The following is a 17,375-nucleotide window of genomic DNA, read 5'->3' as shown; positions in this document are numbered from 1 at the left end:
TTTTAATTGCCCAACTAAATTTAGTACATTACTCTTTGAACTTACTCCTTTACTCTTTGGCTCTTACTAAGTTCTGGATTTAATAACAGCTGGTGCAACCTGGACCCATTTAATAACGTTATTGGATTATTGTTTTACTGCACCTCAAAGGCAATGACACTGCTTTACTGTTCAGTATTAAAATATTTAAGATGAGCAGAACAAAATATCCCTCATGCACAAACCTGGACTCAGACATCATCTTCAGAGGAGTAAAAAAAATAAAATTTTACAGTACACAAAAGTAAATATAACAATTTTTTTTTGCTAGTCTACACCTGAAGAGGAGGATGCACAACAGTTTTCAAGTAGTTTGTGTTTTCTTTCACAGAGTCTCACAAATGTTTGAGTCAGTGTGGCAGCTGCTCCTGGTCCTCTTCATCACTCCAGCTGTCGAAGCCATCAGTCCCAAAGTAACGGTCCCCAAAGTCCCCTAAAAAAACACACACAGCAGTGCACTCAGAGCGGAGCAGACATCGCCCCCGAAGCCAGGCAAGAGAAATATGTAACGATAAGACACACTGAAAAACACAGTGTGAAGAGATAGTAAAGCTAAATAGCAGCAAAGGTTGAATGAAAGTTTAAACTGAATTTCTGCTTTTCATATAGATCTCTCTCTTTTTTCTTTTTTTTTTTTACAAGCAATGGCTCAATAAGAGAAAGCTATTTTTCCACTGGTATTTTTCAAGGACGTTAAATTGATTTTATGTTCACTTTTCACTTTCTAATTAAACTCGACTCGCTTCCTACCTGCTTGAATCTAAACAACAACTGCTTGGACGGACATCAGTTTACACACACAACACTCAAACATTCAGGAGACTCTCGACTTCCACATATGTGCTCAGTTACAGTGATCAAATGAAGAATTTCTGGTAAAAAATCTGTGCTTCTACAGATATTCTGTTATCAGTTAGATGAATAATAAATCTTCCAACAATACACAAATGCTACAGAATAGCACCTCATTAAAGCATCTTGTTGTTTTAATTTTATGACCTTAACATCTAATTTATATCCACAAATGTTGAATTACACGTGATATATTATGACACCATCATGCTGCCTAGTAACCGCCTACCCACGGGCTTTAATGACCCATTTTGAGCATATAAAAACATCAACTACCCCTATTTTTTGTCTCAGTGTGATTAAAAATATCAGTTTGCATAAACACACAGACACAATACTCTATGTATATAAATACATATGAAGTTGCACTATTTGATTGAACCTTATTATGCAGCCCCAAGACTTGCTTCTTTCAAACTATACACATTTGACCCATAGTTCATAACGAGTCTAAATTGATAGGTAGAGATTTATGTTACATCTGCAGATTTGACTGAATGTTCACAACTACTAGCCTGCACAAGACTATCTGTTTTTTCCCCGGTAACTATAACATTTATAAACTTGTGCATTTCCCTGTTTGCATTTTCTTGCATGTGCTTTGACCTTAGAGGCCGCCATATGTTTTAATTCTTGTTCTTTCTCATTGAAAGAAAAAGTGCAGACCAAATTGTTCTTTAACTTCCCTTTTTTATTTAACAGCTAAACAATATCACCTCTGCAACTCTTTTGGACTCACTGCAGTCCTCGGCAAAGCTGAACCGAGACACTCCTGATTTTGGCTAAGCTGAATGGTGGGATCTCCAATATGTCCACATTCGGCACTGCTGTCCCTAACTGCATTTTCATGTAAATAATGAACTTCAAATAGCATTGCTACGATCAGGCTGTGATCAGGTTTCCACAGCTATCTTTTCTGATGTGCATGCTTCAGGAAATAGTCAGCTTCAAACACACTGTCACTACTAGAAATACTCTGTGTGGATTAGGTGGGGTGCTGCCAGGATGGCGCAACTGGAGGCAGGACAAAGGATGACCACTCATTAGCAGCAAATGTACTAGACGATTAGCTACACCATTCACACATTGGTGCAATCTGATACCAAATGGATCCTGTACTAGGGAGCAGGCAGATTAAAGACCGGCTAAAATGCAATGTGAGTGCATCGGACATTTGTGTTAACACTTGTCCCTTTATCAGGTAAGTGTGAGAAAAGTTCAGGACTGCAATGCCTTTAAGCAAATGAGTTTTATGAGATTTCAGGTGTAATCTTATACTTCCTATACCTGCAAAAAATTTTGTGCCATCACGTCTAGTACACCTCAAAAAACAGCTGCAGTATTTTCACTTGTATTCTCTGTAGGACAAGTTACATAATCACATGTAAGTATTTCTGTTTGTAAAGCTACGAGTGGGCCATCTGATGTTCACGTTGCTCACTCACTCAGTAGTGACAGAAAGAGAGGTTTGCTTCAAATCTAACATGACACAATCATAATATTACAAACTGCTGGTACAAGAAATTAAATTTGTCAACTAGAGAAACAGATGCTTATTATCTTTTTGTCTGCTGCTTTTTATTTCCTGCACAAAGCTAAAATCATGAACCCAACACCTGCACGCTGAAGGCGGTGTGGTAAGCTAATGAAGATTTATGAACTTGCATTAAATTTTTATTTTTATACGTCAGCTATAATTCAAAAGTTTTCTCCTGCTGACTCCAAACTGTAAAAAAAAAATACTTCAGGTAAAATGTGTGCACAGGTAGGAACACAGGCCATCTGAATTTACAAGACAGTACGTGAAAGAATGAAAAGATGCATGGAAGTGCTTACCGATGCCAGGAATTACATGTAAAAAATCATCCAGGCCCTTGTCCACAGCAGTGGTGATGATTTTGACCTTTGGGAAGGCATAGGCCACAGAGTGCACCCCGAGCTCTGCCATCAGCAGCGACACCAACATGATCTTATTCTCCTGCACCTCATGATCCTGCTCAGTCACACACATCACAGCAACAACAGTTAGTGGCTTCTTGATCACTTTAAGAAGCTCAGTAAGTGGAAAGGATACATTTTAGGTTTTCCTTGCAGGAATAATACAACTCAAACTGCACCAGAGAAAAAGAATAACATCTACTCAATGCCCACACAGATGGGTAATAAAACACATGTGACTGCCCAAGAGGAGAGGGTCCCTACTGCTGCCTTATTGCAGGGTAATGATGCTAATTTCCACCCACCAATAGGACTCGAACTGCCATCATGGCAGCAGCGCCGGTGGAGACTGTGCTGTCCATTAGGATGACATGATCTTCACTGATGTCTTTGGGCAGACGCAGGTAATGCAGCTGGTGAGGCCAGAGAGGAGGAGACCAGTTACCATGGTTACAAAAGCAGGAAGGGTAGTTACCACGGAGACACACATCATGTGGAAGGGAAAAAAAATTAAAAAACAATCAAAACATTTTCATCTTTTGTTTGATGTGATTTTTGAGACACACCCAGGAGCGCGTGAAGTCTGGAAAGCAAAGCACGCACATGGATTTGATGGTAAATGACTCATATTTTTCTACCTCTGGCTCGCCTGAGTCGAGGTTGGTCTGGATGAGGATCTTGCCGATGCGGACGTCCTTGCACACGGCCCTCAGGGCGGGCTCCATGGTCTCTCCTGCACGCAGGATCGACACACCGGTGATCTGAGGAGACGAGGCAGCAGAGCGAGCATGATGACAGAAACCCTGAGGTCATATTCGACTGGAAGCTAGCAAGACCTTGTAAAACAAGAACATCACTTACCCCTTTACCGTTGTAACTGCAGCCCTCGTAATCATGGCCCTGTGGGGTCTGAACTGAACACGGCTGCAAAGGCAGAAGAAGAAATGATGTTTTATTACACACCAAACACCCCACAAACAAACACACCGACATAAAAAAGTGGCACTAAAGAAAAAATACACAAATATAAACCTGATCTTTAACACAAACACTACATTTGCACAAGAGTTCTCAGATTTATTTATTTATTTATTTTTTGCTGTAATGAGTATCATAGTGACGTATTTAGTTTCTTTTTCAGTAGGTAATCCCTATGAATCAAAATCTCAAGCTTCACACACTCAGTGTAAGGCAGTTTTCTTTTTTTTTCGTCACTCTGTGTGATGGCAGTGAAAACAGAAATCCCTGACATGGTCATCTCATGCACACAGCTCTAACTAGCAAGAAGCTTTGGTCCGCCCAGAAGCCACGCCCACCTGATATAAAAGATTTTGTTCACAAGGGGCAGCCAAGAGAGAGTAGCTTTGAAGATTTGAGCTGCACCTAGGCTCTTCAATCCCCTAAAAAAAGTTTATTTTTAAAATGTGAATTATGCAAAGCTACTCCTCAGAAATCCAAATATAAAAACCTGGAGGTGCAAATGGGCATAATGGGGCCACTTCAAGTTCTATCATATTTCTGTGTTGCTTTCCTTGCCAAAAAAAAGAAAAAAGGAAAAAAAAAAGAAAATCCCCAGTGAAATTAATTGTTACTGTTTTATGTGACTGAGGAGAAGCTAATAATATCAGCTCATTATGCAGAAAGGTAAAGTCAGCAGATTTAGAATGTGAAGTATGAAACATGCCCTCTGGATAATATGACTAACATGCATGAGCTAACTGTGAAGGGGGCTCTAATGAGGTGCTTTACTCAGTAAGCCTAACAAGTTTTATTACAAGAGTTCGCATCAAAAAGGGCAGCTTTTCATTCCTCAATTCAACATTAATAGTGTTCACTTAGCTTTAACACAAGTACATTTTCAGAGAAATACAGAGAAATAATTATATGTTCTGTTAAGTGGTTTTGGTTGTTAACCGCTAGGCAAACAGTAGAAGGTATGAGGATGAAAAAAGTGAAAACAGGGTTGTCTGCAGTTCAGTGAATCAAAGATGTAATAAAAAAAAATCTTAAGAAAGAAAAATAATCGCAAAAAGCTTTACAGCTGTTTTGTCATGATAGAATATGAAGATGAAGTGGTTTTCATACACAGTATGTGGAACATAACGCTATAGTTACAGACAAAACTTCTTATTTGCATGACAGTGACAGGCATCACTGAAATTTGGGAGCCGACAGGGTTCACCATGGCTTACTTTACTTTTTTAATTGATACAGCCGACTTACGAAACATGAAATGTAAAATTCAGATTATGTTTTAATAACATACTTAGTTTGACTATTTAAAGGAACACATGTATTGCCCTTTCATACATCCAGCAGGCACATTGCAACTTTGTTGTTGTTGCTGTGTTTGTGTCCATTGAGGGGTGCAAAAAACTGCAGTTCCTTTAGTGACCACTTGAGGCTGGGTGCAAAACGAGTAAATCCCCATACACTCCCATTTTAAAATGTCCAACTTTACAGCTTTAAAAAAAGCTTTTTGGGCTCTACGGATAGTTTTGACTCTTCCAAAAACTCTGAGACAGGTGAGTTTTTTATAAGTCACCCACCAGGATGATTGAGTTAAAGATGTGGCTGCGCTGATTTACAGGCAGCCAAACGGTACCTGTCAGACTCATCACAACACTTCGCTTCACTGTGTGTGCCGTTGGTGACTTTTGGAGCATTTTGATTGATAACCTGACTAATGTTATGGCTTGCTGTGTAGTCAAGAACATCCCAGTAGTTTGTTATTCAGGTTTGGTGAGTGTATTTAGGATTAATTATCTGGTATGTTGTTTCTCAAGCCCTTTTATCCATGCAAGGTAACTTGTGGCTCTAAAAAAAACCCAACACGGTGGGGGCCAAAACGCTAATGTTAAAGCTTCAAAATGCAGTCAGCTTGAAACCAAAACTATGAATTAAAATATGAGAAACTCAAGAGATTTGGAGGGAATTAATTACTGTTTTTTTGTTTGTTTTGTTTGTTTTAATCACTATGAGCAACTCTTTTCATGCAAGGGTAATCATATTAATAAAAAGTAATGATTCTAGATATTCAAACCAAGATTACTCACCTGAGATGGTAGAAATGTTAGAGCATGCTCTATGAGAAGCCGCATTAACCTCTTTGAGTAGAAGATAAACTCGTCTCGGCTGGTTTCTTTGTTCCTGCGGCGGAGGGAATCAAAACGTTTTTAAATTTCAAATTATAGGACTGCAGGAAGGACATCATGATCACATGTCACTACCTGATGATGGTGTGCAGGCCCCTGACCTGCGGCGTACTCTCGAGGACACTGAGCGTCTGGGGCAACGGCTGCGTCTGCTGGGCAGAGGCCAGGAGTGCCCTGAGACAAAGCAGATCAGATCAAAAGGTTTAACTTTGTTAGTCCGACACACTATCAGAGAAAAGAGATTCTGAGGCGGCAGGGAGTTTTCAGAGAGGGCAGATGGGGCACAGTGTGGAAGCCATAGAGGACACAGTTTGAATATAAAATTTCCAATTACAATAAGCCGGCCAAAGTCACAGAAGTGAAAATATGTATCAGCATACCTGACACTGAGTTCACGCTGCATAAAGGGAGGACAGAGAGAGACGATAAATGAAAATAATAGTAGAGGAAAAAATAATGTTTCAGAAGATAAGGATGGTGATGCTGTTTTTCCTATTTAAAAAAAAAAACCTTTTAATATCCTGCCCTGACACTACTAATGCAGCAAAAGCACACTTGGATAGAAAAACCAAAATGAAACACTTTCAGTCCTGGATCGGCCTCCCCACAGCCGGGACCTCAACACTACCGAAGCAGTGTGGAATCATCTTGACACAGAACAAAACAAAAGGCTGCCAAAATCCAATGAAGAGTTTTGAACGTCCCTCAAGAAGCTTGGAAACCTATTCCTAAAGAAAAAGCTTCAAGAGTTCAGGCTGTGCTCAAGAATAAAGGTGGTCACACCAAATATTTTGCACGTGCATGCATTAGAACTGTACAAACTCTATTTCTGCCTTATATACTGTATGTTTGCATGTTTCAATAAATCACTGCAGCTCTTTCGCATTTAAACACAAAAAAGATGAGGGACGGCTCAAGACTTTGGCAGAGTCCTGTATGATTTTAGTTGGTTTCCTTCTGTCTTTGCATTTTGATAACTAAAATCGACATTCACATCTAGTCTTTGTTTTTCGTTTTAGTTACTGAGTACATTTCTTCCTAATTATTTTTTTAATTGAATAGATAATTTATTAAAACAGCAGGGCACTGAGGATTTTATCATATGTGACTCAAACACATATACTGCTTTTACTGGTTTCAGAATGAGCCACATTCGACTGATTCAGCATGTTCATCACAATAAAGGAACATGTCATCCACTACAACTGCAGGACTTTTCACTGGCTTTTGAACAACAGTAGAGGTCACATGGCTACACACATAACACTTGTAAAATCAACAAATCTCAGGTTTTGTGTTTTTAATTCAGTTTGCTGGCAATATTTTTCAAAGTTAAAGGGTTAAAAATGTGAAAGCTTGCTCGATGTATTTTCTTCTGATGCCACTTATCCCACAAAGAATTGGAAGTCTGCATGTTTCAGCCTTCAGACACATGGTGGCACCATGCTCTCAAGTATACGGAGCGATTTGGTGACTCACCTCCTCCAGCTGGCTGTGAACATGCTGGACAATCAGATCAATGGCCACCATATTCCCACCACCTTGGAGGGAACAAAAAGCCGAGAACAGCCAGTGTTAACAAATATGTCCAAACATTTTAGTTTAGGTGGTCTTTAGGAAAGACGAGGTCTGTCTGACTCACCTCTTGGTACAACAATATCTGCCAGCCTCATGGTTGGTTCGATGTACTGCTCAAAGGCTGGTTTCACAAACTTGTTGTATTGCTTGATTACGCCTTCAATGTCCCGTCCACGCACTGTGATGTCTCTGCGGAGCCGGCGGACGAGCCGAATGTCTGAGTCTGCGTCCACAAAGATTTTCATATCCAGGAGCTGCAGGTGCGAAGAGCCAACAGTTCAATAATGTTCATTTCAGCCAAGCAGCTGCACAAACAATTCCTGGTGATGATTAGTCTGCTTCACTCAAGAATTCTTCAAAAGAAAGGAAATAAAAGAATGCACTGTCTTACCTGAAGAAGCTCTTTGTCTGCAAAGGACATAATTCCTTCAAAAATGATCACACTGGCACCGTACACATTTTTCTGCAAGAAGAGGAGGGAAAGTCGAGTCTTTAAAGAAGAAAGCAGTCGTTTGAGCTTTTATAAGATTAAAGGTGCAGTGTGTCACTTTGACACAGTTTTTAAAAATTTAAATTTCATTTAAGTTTAATACATTTTCAGCTTTGAATGCTGCCTCAACACTGGGGTTCTTTCTGGTCCATCTCATCTTTGGCATAATCAACACTGAGGTTCCTTTAAAGCAATAAAAACCAAACTCACCCAGTCTTTATGTCTCATGTGTGTGGTGAAATCATACACCGGGATCTTCACACTCTTGCCCTGCTTCAGTTTTCTCAGGGTGGAAACCAGCAGCTCAAAGTCAAATGCTCCCGGGTGGTCAAAGTTGTAGTCGTTCTTTGCGGCCAGAGCCTGCTCCTCGGGGGATAAAACCTGAAAGACACAAAATAAAGATGAATTTCAGAGGATCTTCCTCATTAACTTGATTAACTATTTAAAGATTTTAAATGAGGGTTTATTTTATCATTTAGATCAGCTTATTACCACAAATATGAACCATTAAACTCCTGGGCTGAAAATGCAGTTTTATTATAATGCTAACAACTGCACTTCTTCTAATGGCCAATGACTTCTTTAGGCTCTGCAAACAAGTCAGTCCTCATAGACTCCAAAGTTAAAATACGGAACTTGACAGAATTCAAATAATGTTTTAACTCTGGCACAAAACACAGCTTTGATGTTTTAAGTTAATGTACCCATTTGTGACAAGTGTAGTGAGGGTGAATTTTTCAAAAACTGACCCGTTTATCCTTTGCTAACGCCTAAAGTTAGGAACGTGGACCATCTGACTGAGACTTCATTTCAGCTCAGCCAGTCACTGAGATGGACGTCTCAATTGCATTGGTGCCTTCTTATTAATGCAATTATCTGACAAAAACTACAGATTGCTGTGTTGTTAATTGTAACAGCAGATTTTCTTCTGTGAAGTTGTGTTATTACTTTTAGATTATATTATTAATTAGCTGATACCTTTGTCTGTGAATGCAGAAGAGAGAAGTAAGACTTCAGCATACCTGATTTTGTCTTAATTTACTGATCCCACTAAACATTGGACGTCGGATAGACGTTCAGATCTATATTGGGTCCGTTGGTCAACAACTAGTTCTGGACAATTACACACAACCAAACTAGGTCTACAATTTGGACGTCCAACCATGACCCAGCTTGGACGTCAACATTTGAACTTTGGACTTCATCTGGACGTCTATGATAGGTGCAGGAAATTTATATGATTAATAAATGTAAAGGTAATAATAAAGGTGTAAACAAAAATCAACTGGTAGCCTATCCTCCTGACTACCAGCAATGCAAATTTGTCCTCTGTAGAGCACCTTTCTAAACCTGAATATCTCCCATGCACTGCATACTACAGAATTGCCTCCTTTTGGTATCTACAGAGGACATTTAGGGCTTTCCAATGATACCAAATGTGAAGGGGTGGAGCTTTGGGAACTTTAGTTTTTTCATTAAGGAACATGGCGGCCATCGCTGCAAGCACATTTTATGGGAAGAAGAAAAGTAAGTGCATAAAACTTCTTATTGAGCAATTTTTAGCTATAAATGTTGTTAACATATTTTAAATAAGTCTCTTAATAACACGTTAAAACATAGTATGCTTAATTCTAACTTCATTTTAGTATAGTATTGAAGTGTTTAAAAAATGTCCACAAGATGGTCTAAGAAAAACAAAAGGTTTGTCCATGTGCCAAGTCCACTGGCAATTGCTGAGTACACTACCAACATAGGTGACGTGGACCTTGTTGCCGAATGTTGAGTTTCTACAGGATGGTCTCTCGCACTCAGAAATTGACAGTATGTGCAGTTCTCTACTTTTTGATCTGGCAATCACCAACTCATGGCTTCAGTATAGCAATAACTTGCAGTTTTGGGGGAAGAAACCACTACAGTTCCTTGAGTTCAAACTTCTCCTTGGTGAAGAGTTGAAGCAAATATTTGTCATCAAAGTTCATTTTTACATGTTTTGCCTTCCAATGTCCTCTGCAGTGGACATGTGATATCTAAAAAATGTAAACTTTTTTTTTCCCAAAAAATTATTTCAGTCTTCTAATTACCTTACAAACATTGGGGGATTTAAAAAATTTTTTGATTGGACAACATTTTTTTTCCTGGTAGTCAGGAGGCTATAGAAAACATGTCCTCCACCCTCTGGACACACGGGACTAAAAAGCCTTAAGATGCAACGAAAAAAAATGGCGTGTAAAATGTGTCTAAGTTTGACGTTGAAAAGTGGTCCACAATGACCACATCGGGACTACAAATAGACTGTACACGAAGGTCCTATGGACATCAACACTACATGTTCAGTAGATGTAGAAAAAAAAGACGTTGCCTGTCATTACAAAACAACTCCTTCAGTGGCCCAAAATTTGACATCCAAAATTGACACATAAAAGACGTCACTCTGATGTCACTTTGTATAGTGGGAAGATTTGATGATGTTGATGAGATGAGATAGCCTTTATTTGCCCACAACTGAGATGACAGACCTTGCCGACCGTGGCATAAAGACGGGAATATTATTTACTGGGCTCAAAAATCCAAATTTAATAATCAATGGCACTGATTTAATGCTGGATGGCAGGGGGGGTGGATTAGCTCAATTACCATTTGGAAAGTTAGTGGTAATTAACATTTTCTATGTATTTTATTTACGAAATAAACTAACTAACTACAATTTTTCTTTTACTGATCTTTTAAACTCTACAAGACAACAAACATTTGCAGTTTCTAAAATGTTGGACTCTATCAACAAAAGATGAAATTATACTTTTGATACATCTTCTTGGCTAAACCACATTTTAAGATGTTAAACCTGATAACAGTTTATGTGATTTATTCAAAATGATTGGTTCGTGTCTCTGTGATGGTGATGAATATTTTTTTTATTATGTGGTTCTGAACACTGGGACAGAAAACATAAATATTAACATTTCTCTTTGTAATTTACTAACTTAAGATTTATTTATGTGACAAATTTAATTGAGATCAAGAGTTCCTTTGCAGCAGAGCAAATAGTTACACTCTTTCACTAAAAAAACACCCACAATGCACAAAAATAATTGGAAACATGAGCAAGATTTAAAGTCTTATAGAGGACTGAACATCTCTGCTTATGAGTGTGCGGCTTACAAGAAAAAAGTTGGTCTGAGGAACTTGTTATGACTCTATCTGTAATGATTATGTTTTCCCAACTGATCTCAACTAAAGAAGTTGAGTCTATGAAAACAAACACAGATCACAGATCAGTGGGTGCTTTCTGGACTGTTGACTGTGTAACTCACAGCTGGTGAGAGCCGTAGCTGTCTGCAGTAATGAATAGCACGTGACGCTGTGGTAGCGCGCATCCAGTGGTTTATAGCATTAGCGACAGCATGAACCTACAGGATAGGTCCATAATCCTGTGTAGACAGTATGGTGGATCGTATAATGACTTGTTTTGGCTTGAGCATCAAATGGGAACTTTCTGTGTTTGAACAAGATGGAGGACAATCTACTGTCTAAACAAAATATGCAATGTTTCTGCACTGTATCAGTTACATGCCAGTTTAAAGCATGGATGGAAATTTTCAATTAATCTGACATCTTTTCTGAAGATTTAACAAACAGCCTAATATGTTGGTTTCCTGCTGGGACTCAAATTGATTACCTCTACCAAGAAAGTTATGCGATTGGCTCTGTTTGTTGTCAGGATTACACAAAAAGTTCTAAAACAAATTTACATGAAAATTTTATTAGTGGTGTAGCTTAGTTTCACCTAGAAATATGGATTCAGGGTTTTGTTAATGAGACTTCTTTACACATATTAAAATAAAAAGTGAGAGATATACTTTTGGATCCAGAAACTCAATTCACAAAGGCTGTGGAGGGAATCTTTAGTCTTGGTGGAAACCTCAAACTCTTTCTTGTTTAGTATACACTGGGTGATTTAAATGAAGTTTAATTGATGTTCTTACAGTGCATTTTGTTCCAGGTTCCGCCTAAACAGAAATATGTTACTCCATTGTTCTCTGTTCCTTTTCCCCTGCAGGTCTCTGTAGGTTCATTTTCACTGCTGCGGCACATGAATAGTCTGTCATTCGAAGGCTGTAATTTTAAGGCAAAACCACAACCTCTTATTAAATCAAGTGACAGCAGTACAGTGATTACTTCGAGTCTGTGATGGAAAAGCTCCTAAGATTACCGAAAGATTTTCTCTGCACATAGATCATTTCTTCCTTTAACAAGCCAACAGATAATCTGTAATAATTACCAAATCGATAAAGACAAAAAACACAAACAGGCATCACCTTGTAGAAAGAATCCATCGACAGTAGCACAACCCACGGCACATCCAGGGCCTCAATGATCTTATTGGCTACGGTGGTCTTCCCTGAGGCACTGCCCCCACACAGCCCTGCAGATCCACACAGCATTTCAAAGGCCCATTATTTGTGTTTTTCAGAGTGTGTCTAATGCTGTCTGCTGGTATGCATGTGTGATAGCACTAAAATGTTTATGGGTATAATATGAGAGAATAGGACATTAAGGACAGCTTCTGCAGCTCAAAGCCACGACTTGGCAGTCTGGAGGACCAACAACATCATCAGTGAGTGTCGTACCAATGACAAAGGCCTCTTTTGACTGAGCGCCGTGCTCGTCATACCAGGGCGGGCGGCCAGCGGTGTAGATGGTGCGTGTGCCTGTGCGGAGCAGAGGAGGCTCTGTTTTACTCAGCGAGGTAGCGCTCTTCCTGCGAGGGGCCCCAGCCGCGGGCAGGAGGCGGTCCAACGAGTCCTCCCCGCTCCCACTGCAAAAACAGCAAACAGCAGGGCAGGTCACAGCCTGAACAAACGATCCATGGAAGGAACAGGAAGGAAACTGTCACAGCTAGGCCTATGGAGTTATTATAGCAAATGATGTCGTCTGCATTCTCTGATTTCTAATGCAAATGTATATTTATTTTGAAAATACTTACTGGGCTTTTCTGCATGATGCAGCTAATTTACAGTCACACACAGTGCTAACACTAACATCACTAACACGTATTTTTTTGTGCTTATGGTCTTAAGAGTTAAAGGTTAGCTAAAACTTATGGCGTCTTCAATAGAGATAGATGGATTGAATTGATTTGGTCTGTATCTTTTGACTTATTTAAGCTAGCTTACTAAGTCTTAATGTAGTAAATAGAGGACATCTTGGGCTTTCCATGATATCTCATGTTTTTGGGTGGCCTCTCTTAGCTCCAAAGAGGAAGGAAATCACAAAAAAAGTTAAAGTTCCTCAGTTCTCAGGAGGATATTTTAACTAATTGTACAGAAGCAACTCAAATTTATGCTTGAATAGAAATGCAACTGGCCCATATACACATACATGTACATTCATACCTACGCATTCATAGGAATACAAACAAACACAAATTAAATTATACATTTATACATATTAAAGTTAATTAGTTCTTTTCTTCCAATAATTCTGAATTTAGAAAGCATTAAATCTGTACCATAGCCAACCATCCTTAAACATCCTGTTTAAATATTTTACTAAAAATGTGGAGCTCATGGTCAAAAACAACAACAGCAAGACACAATTTCTAGAATGCCAACACCTGCTGTGCAAGCAGAAAAGAGTTTTGTCCCTTTACGCAAACACATTACTGTTTATGAGCTCTGCTGTTGATCACAGAGGATGTAAAATCTCATATCCACATCCAGTTTTTCTGTAATAGCAGTTTAAGGACATCTGCTGCACTTTTGACTGCATGACATTTTGGCACAACTTTAAAAAAAATACAACTTTCATTACAATACAAATCAAGAACATTTAAAAATGTAACCCAGAACTTTTCTGTCTATCTGAGCACTCTAAGCACTTCATACAACATGCCTCATTCACCCGTTCTTTTGTATGTAAGTGCTTTCTATCTAACGTTCTCACACATTCATACTCAGGCTGATCAGAGAGGAACTTGGGGTTAGTATCTTGCCCAAGGACTGGAGGAGAGTGGATTCTCACATTGCAAGAAATCACAGCTTTTCTTTGTATACGGTTACAGTAAATGTGAAGTTTAGACTATTCCTCATATATAACAAGACATATTAAAGTGAGAGGGTCTTGTGGCTCTGGGGTGTTTTGCTGGTAGGTTTTTTAGGTTTGCTTTGACTAAAATTTCACTGTTGTGACTGCTCACCTTTATTCTTTGAGGAAAATCTCTATCCTGATGAGAAGGAGCTCTTTCAGTACTAAGATGATATAAATCATATGCTCTGAGATTTACAGGAACCACATTTAAACATAAGTGAGCGTTTCTGGGAGACTTTACACTGACAGTTTGTGCCACCATAATTAAGAAGAATGGCGTTTCATCCCTCCAGTGAAGTTCTGAGTCTTCAGGAATTACACATATGAATTACTGGAGCTTTTCTAGCATGGTGGTATGAGAACACTTTATTAACATAAAGAGATAGTGGTTTATAGTAATGTATACTTTATTGATCCCCGTGGGGAAATTCTTCTCTGCATCTAACCCATTCTCTCAGTGAAGCAGTGGGCAGCCATTGGGCACCCGGTGAGTAGTGTGTAGGGACGGTACCTTGCTCAGGGGTACCTCAGGGTAGCCAGATTCGAACCCCAACCTTCCAATAATGGGGCCAACACTCTACCTACTGAGCTATCCCTGTCCCTACATAGGATGGAAATTTGCTACTACTGTTGTGCATTTTACAAATACAGAAATAAACATGCTTCAAGAAAGTATACAGCCGATTAATCCACAGTGAATACTGTTCCGGCTCCACCTCAGCAAGCTGAGAGTTTGAAAAGCTAACGTCACTGTACGCTCAAGATAGTGAATGCCAAGTTGATCCATAGGCATTTGTGCACATAGATAAAAAGTGTGCGTGAGGGTGACTGCAGCTTGTAGTATAAAGGCATTGTGAGAGCTCAGTAGGAGTGGAGCTGTACTATTGTTATCGTAACAATGCTATAAACACATGCTGTGATTCTTTCTCTTCACTATTTTAAGTTCTGATACTGTAGCCACAAAACAAAAGCTTTAAGTTACATTGTCATTTCTTTTACGGTTATGGTGCAGTACTGGCATAAAGAATATGAATACTGCTTTACCTATAGTGTAGTAGTAAGACTGTAAGGTAATTTATTAGGTACACGGCAGCTTAGATTACAGTGATTTAGATTAGGCTCACATCACCGTTAACTATGGAACATGGAAAAGTCAGCTTAGCTTTTGCGTCATGCTCTCTGGGGACTCTTTGTGGACTTATACACTCCCACAGGCAATAATTAGAAACTAAATCGGTACCCTGCTTGTTTTGGATGTGATGCACTACTACAGCGCATGCATACTAAATGGGACAAATCTTGAATGGAAGTGAAGACTAATGAGTGTTTTGCATATTCGAGGTCATTATAAATGTGCAGTAATGACACATTTCAAGCAACCCAAATAAACCCAGCTCTCACACCAAATCACTGCAAACTAATCCGGATACGGCACTCCCTCTGACCTGTCAACAACCCCTGGTTGCAGACTATTTATAGCACTCACACATGTATCCACAGTGTGTATGTGAGCTTTGTTGGGGGAAAACCAGCAGGGTGTCTGTGTTGAGAGAAAACAACAGCAGCAACACTGCAGTCAGCCACATCTTACCTGCGGTCAGACCTCAACGACCAGCAGCCGGAGATTCTGGCTCCTGTGCAGTCCAGCAGAGTCATATCTGCTTCGGACGACAACCTGTTACCCTCCAGCTCACCCGTCACTGTGGCAACCTCCCCAAAAACAACAGCAAGCGGCCCTCAGCACTGACCGAGGCCGTGAACGTGTTAAATACAGGTCTATTTCTAGTCTGTTTTCACTTTGTGCATTCACACGTCTGTGAAGCCTTAATCATCTGAAAAATCTGCTCTTCTCTCCGTGTCCTGCTTTCTCTCTCTCTGCGAGAGAGTGAGTGACAGCGTCTAAGAGGATCACTGTAACACTGACAGCAAAGAGCTGCTTGGCTGGTATTAATAGAGCCACCTCTAAATAAAAAGAAGCCATGATGGATGTCTTCTGTTGATCCTTCCTTTCAGTTCACCGACCTGATCAACAGAAACACTAGAAAACCAAATGGGGCAAAATGATTTCTTATGATACACGTCATGTGAGAAAACAGCGAAAACTGTCAGTCTCAGCCCTTACAGAGGGAGTTCGGCTGACCAACAACCCAAAGGACAAAGACAGAAGACAGACAGAAAACTGAAAACTGTAAAAATCATTCGTTATCATTCGTTATCTTCAATATCGCTTCACCATTCTAATGCTTATGGTGTCTGACCACTGGGTTGAGTTTTGAGTTCTTTAATATTCGTCTTTACGATGAATCTTGTGACACTGAGTCTTTGTTGGCTGTTGTTATTTGATCGTTATTCTTGTTTTTTTTTTGCGTTTTAATTTTTATTCTGTCCATTATCATGTCACGTGTCCCGTCACAAAGCTCAAATCACCTCAAACTTGTTTCATGAACATGACCATGAGTTCACTGTACTCACAGTCACCAGATCTCAATCTAATAGGGCACCTCTGAGATGTGCTGGGACAGGAGATTTGCATCATGGATGTGCAGCTGACAAATCTGCAACAACTGTCTGGCGTGTAGTACTCTGATTACATTCATAACAGGCTAAAATAAGTTTAACGAGCGCCACCTCAAACTTCTCCAACAGAAAAAATGATTAAGGTATTACTTCCTTGCTAATGTTTGTAATAAAGCTTGAAATGCAGAGGTTTATTTATGATCACAGATTGAACTCGTGACTTCAGAGACTGTGACGCACGACTGTGTCAGCATGCAGCTCACCTATTTCTGAAGCGCATTTGATGCACCTTCATCCCCCATCGTGATGATACTGATCAGTTAATAACTAACAGAGACAGGGTTTAACGGAATGGTGTGTAAACATCTGTTTATAGGGGGTGAAGGAAGGAGGAGGAGAGGAGAAGGGGCGTCAGTGTGGTTAGCGTTATACAGGACGAAGCTGCTGCGGACTATAAAAATGTGAATAAAATAAAATAAAAAAACTGCATTAATTATTTCAGGATTCAAAAAAATTCAAACACAGGTAAAAATACTGATAGCATCGTGTACCTGTCCGAGCGGGACGTCATTATTTTTACCGCACTTCGCCTCCGCTGGGATCCTGAGACCTCGGAGCCGGTAGCGGCTGGTTAGAGCCATGGATAGTTTCTTCGTAGCTGTGCGGAGGGATTGTGGGTAATGTAGTATCTTACCCAGGCAAAGGAACTACACACCACT

At 39.7% G+C, this 17,375-nt stretch overlaps 1 protein-coding gene across 3 annotated transcripts; it reads right to left on the bottom strand.

The window, feature by feature from the left end:
• Positions 1 to 175: 175 nt before the first annotated feature.
• On the bottom strand, positions 176 to 17,356 carry uckl1a (uridine-cytidine kinase 1-like 1a). Of its 3 annotated transcripts, none has more exons than XM_004546394.3 (15): positions 17,208 to 17,356; positions 12,681 to 12,868; positions 12,369 to 12,475; positions 8,263 to 8,433; positions 7,954 to 8,025; positions 7,627 to 7,816; positions 7,464 to 7,525; positions 6,365 to 6,381; positions 6,060 to 6,158; positions 5,886 to 5,979; positions 3,691 to 3,753; positions 3,468 to 3,590; positions 3,135 to 3,242; positions 2,728 to 2,884; positions 176 to 472 (listed from the first exon to the last, which is right to left on the bottom strand). In XM_004546394.3, the coding sequence occupies exons 1-15, from the start codon at positions 17,225 to 17,227 to the stop codon at positions 390 to 392; spliced, it is 1,554 nt and encodes a 517-aa protein (XP_004546451.3). In that variant the 5' UTR covers positions 17,228 to 17,356; the 3' UTR covers positions 176 to 389. The 3 variants fall into 3 exon arrangements, with proteins under 3 accessions (XP_004546451.3, XP_004546449.3, XP_076734703.1); XM_004546392.3 differs by lacking the exon at positions 17,208 to 17,356 and adding an exon at positions 15,731 to 16,107; XM_076878588.1 differs by lacking the exons at positions 12,369 to 12,475; positions 12,681 to 12,868; positions 17,208 to 17,356 and adding an exon at positions 12,036 to 12,154.
• Between the last annotated feature and the right edge of the window lie 19 nt (positions 17,357 to 17,375).

Source organism: Maylandia zebra, linkage group LG20 (genome assembly GCF_041146795.1).
Source record: "Maylandia zebra isolate NMK-2024a linkage group LG20, Mzebra_GT3a, whole genome shotgun sequence".
Lineage (NCBI taxonomy): Eukaryota > Metazoa > Chordata > Actinopteri > Cichliformes > Cichlidae > Maylandia > Maylandia zebra.
This window is presented reverse-complemented; position numbering and strand designations above follow the sequence as displayed.

Bases quoted from the DNA above. Each gene is read 5' to 3' on its own strand.
- uckl1a (XM_004546392.3), bottom strand. From the start codon at position 15,795: ATGACTCTGCTGGACTGCACAGGAGCCAGAATCTCCGGCTGCTGGTCG. The intron at 7,817-7,953 runs GTAAGACAGTGC...TCGCACCTGCAG, and splicing joins CAGACAAAGAGCTTCTTCAG to CTCCTGGATATGAAAATCTT. The intron at 3,243-3,467 runs GTAGAAAAATAT...TGGCCTCACCAG, and splicing joins TCGACTCAGGCGAGCCAGAG to CTGCATTACCTGCGTCTGCC.